The sequence below is a fragment of the Anarrhichthys ocellatus genome, unplaced genomic scaffold (assembly GCF_004355925.1).
Source record: "Anarrhichthys ocellatus isolate YVR2014 unplaced genomic scaffold, GSC_Weel_1.0 scaffold245, whole genome shotgun sequence".
NCBI lineage: Eukaryota > Metazoa > Chordata > Actinopteri > Perciformes > Anarhichadidae > Anarrhichthys > Anarrhichthys ocellatus.
In genome coordinates this window covers 11,534-14,419 of record NW_022280275.1, presented here as the reverse complement: position 1 = coordinate 14,419, position 2,886 = coordinate 11,534, and the positions used below count along the sequence as shown (strand labels likewise).

The 2,886-nt window shown below is 31.2% G+C and overlaps 1 protein-coding gene across 1 annotated transcript in view; it reads left to right on the top strand.

The window, feature by feature from the left end:
* Window positions 1–1,423: 1,423 nt before the first annotated feature.
* Window positions 1,424–2,886, top strand: part of c4h11orf98 (chromosome 4 C11orf98 homolog) — a 9,280-nt gene continuing 7,817 nt past the window's right edge. The window contains exon 1 of the mRNA XM_031879312.1: window positions 1,424–1,492. Within this exon, the coding sequence (XP_031735172.1) occupies window positions 1,457–1,492 (36 nt within the window). The 5' untranslated portion in view covers window positions 1,424–1,456. The remainder of the gene's footprint in view (window positions 1,493–2,886) is intronic.

The window sequence follows — 2,886 nt, the reverse complement described above, 5'->3', positions numbered from 1 at the left end:
AGGTCCTCTGAAGTTTCAGATTATACTTAATTACATCTTGTTTATGTGATGGTAGATTATTTCCTACAAGCTCCAACTATTCTCTTCAATGTGAGGGCTTTCTGTTTTTATAATCAATCAATCAATCAAACTTTATTTCAGACTCGGGGTCCAGATAAGACAAATAGAATAAAATTACATACAAATAATACATTTGACCAAGTAACATATAATGTTACATACATATAACATTGTAAACAGATTATCTTTTGGTTTTACACTGTTTTACAAACCCACAATTAAAAAATAGACAATTTAAACTAATTGATAATGAAAACAATGATTAATTGCAGCTTTACTTCCTGATCTGACTCAAAACTCTAATATAATACAATGACTTATTGACTCACTAAAGTGGCTCTCATCTTAAAATCTTTATTCACATGAACTCTCTCTCACGTAACACAAAGTCACTGTGGTTTCATCAGGTTGAGTCTCGGTTTAGAAACAAGCAGCTCAACATGAAGCTGACATGACTTTTTCATGTTAACCTTAATTTCCATGCCAACATTAATTTATTGTGCTCCAGTTATTTTATTAGATAACCGTATTTCTGTATAGTTTAACTGTTAAATGCTAACTTTATTTGTATTATCTGTCCAGTTCTGGAGCTGATTCTGGTTGTTTGTGATTCACCAGTTTAAATATAACAGATATAAACAGACTCATAGAATGATGGAACCACATTTTCCGTCAGAGGAGTCATTCGGCCTGATTTCCCGTCTGATTTTAAATCAAAGGAAATGTTGAAACTCTTCATGACCCAAAATATAAACATAAGCAATATTTAAAACTGATCCCAGATCCTCAGAGTCCTTTCATGTTGTCTGAGATGATTAACTGTTGTAGATTCAGTTTGTTCTCTGATGATTTTAGAGGATTAGGGTTAAGACAATGTTTATCTGAGGAACAATGAGATGATCACAGCGATCAATACTTTTATTGTGACATCTAAATGTGAACTACTGTGGTAGATGGAGCTAAAATAATCATATAAAACATACAATAATAATAAATATTATTATTTATATATTTTCTATTATTATGTAATATAAACAATATAATATAATAAATATGGTGATGATATAGTGCCTCTGTATTATGATTACTTTAAGTATTTTACTTTGGATACTAAAGTACATTTAGTTGCTAATACTTCTTTACTTATTTTACTTCAATGCTAAACTGTTTATTGGCTTTTTGACAGAAACTCTCCTTCAATGATATAAATAAAAATAAAAGCAGTTAATTAAACTGCATCACTTTTACTCATGATGAGTATTTTAGTCTGTATTTATCACTGTGGTTGTAATGCGTGGACAGACTTGAGGGGGCAGTAAAGAGCCGTCCGTCCGGAGGTCTGACCGTAATTTAAAGAGCAGAAGAAGAAGCTCAACTCTTTCCACGTGAGACCAACATGGCTCCAGGAGGAAAAATAAACAGACCGAAAACTGTAAGAAACGACTTTTAATATCAATAAGAAACAACTTTCAATGTCGACATGAGACGAGAAAGTTCCGAGAAGACGGCGCTTTTAAACAGAGAAGAACGAACTGTAACCGGACAGTTAAACAGCTAACGGCTAGAAGCTAACAGCTAGAAGCTAACAGCTAGAAGCTAACAGCCAGAAGCTAACAGCTAGAAGCTAACATGTGGACGGCTAACGTAAACACGGCTACTTCTAGCTAGCTTAGCTTAGCGTCGTCATTTATTTTACTGCCTTTTTATAAAGTCTGTCTTTATATTATACAGTTTTAAAAGTACTCATTCTGCATTCTGTACTTTTACTTTGAGTATATATTGATTGAGTATTTCTAGACTGTGGTAAAAATTACTTTTCCTCAAGTAAAGGATCAGAGTACTTCTCATGATATTAAGTCACATTTATATATATTTATATTAATAATATGAGCTATTATTTTGTTAAATATATCTGAACACAAAAGTATTTTGTCAAATATTCTCTTACAGTGATGGAAGTACACAAAATACTTTTACTCAAGTACTGTCCTTTTTGAGGTACTTGTGTTGTTTTTAAAAAGTTTCTTGGATGTAAATAAATAATATTTATGCCTTTAAACAGGACATAGTTATTTAATATGTTTACTGACGTGTTTGTTTTTGTTTGAACCGTCTTATTTTTGTTTGTTGGTAAACATTCAAACAGTTCTCCCGTTTTGTATAATTTGACGGCATCACACGTATTAATATTAATACTTTATTATAATTTCAAACAATGAAATTCAATTTTAACTTTTAATATGTAAAGCGAAGGACTTCATCTGGTGAAATAAAAATAAAAAAATACAAAGGTCTTTGAGGCTCCTGGATGTGTTGTTGTTGTGAAGATCGACATATATTTATCATTTATTTATATTCATAGCTGATCTTTGAGACATTTGATTTATTGAAGAACAAACTACATTTATATATTAATATTATAATTCTACTGTCTTTGTGGTCAGTCTGCCCTCTGCTGGACTGGCCGCCACACTGCACACGCTGCTTTTTAACTCGTTGCATGTTATTAACACACACACATATGTATATATATGTATATGTATATGTATGTATATGTATATACACACACACACACAGTTGTGTGAAAAAGTGTTTGCCCCCTTCCTGATTTCTTATTTTTTTGCATGTAGGTTTGGATTTTTTTTTTCCCCCTTAATAATGAAAACCTTCATTTAAAAACTGCATTTTGTGTTTACTTGTTATCTTTGTCTAATATTTAAATTTGTTTGATGATCTGAAACATTTAAGTGTGACAAGGGCGCAAACACTTTTTCACACAACTGTATATATGTATATATATATACTGTATATATGTATATATGTATA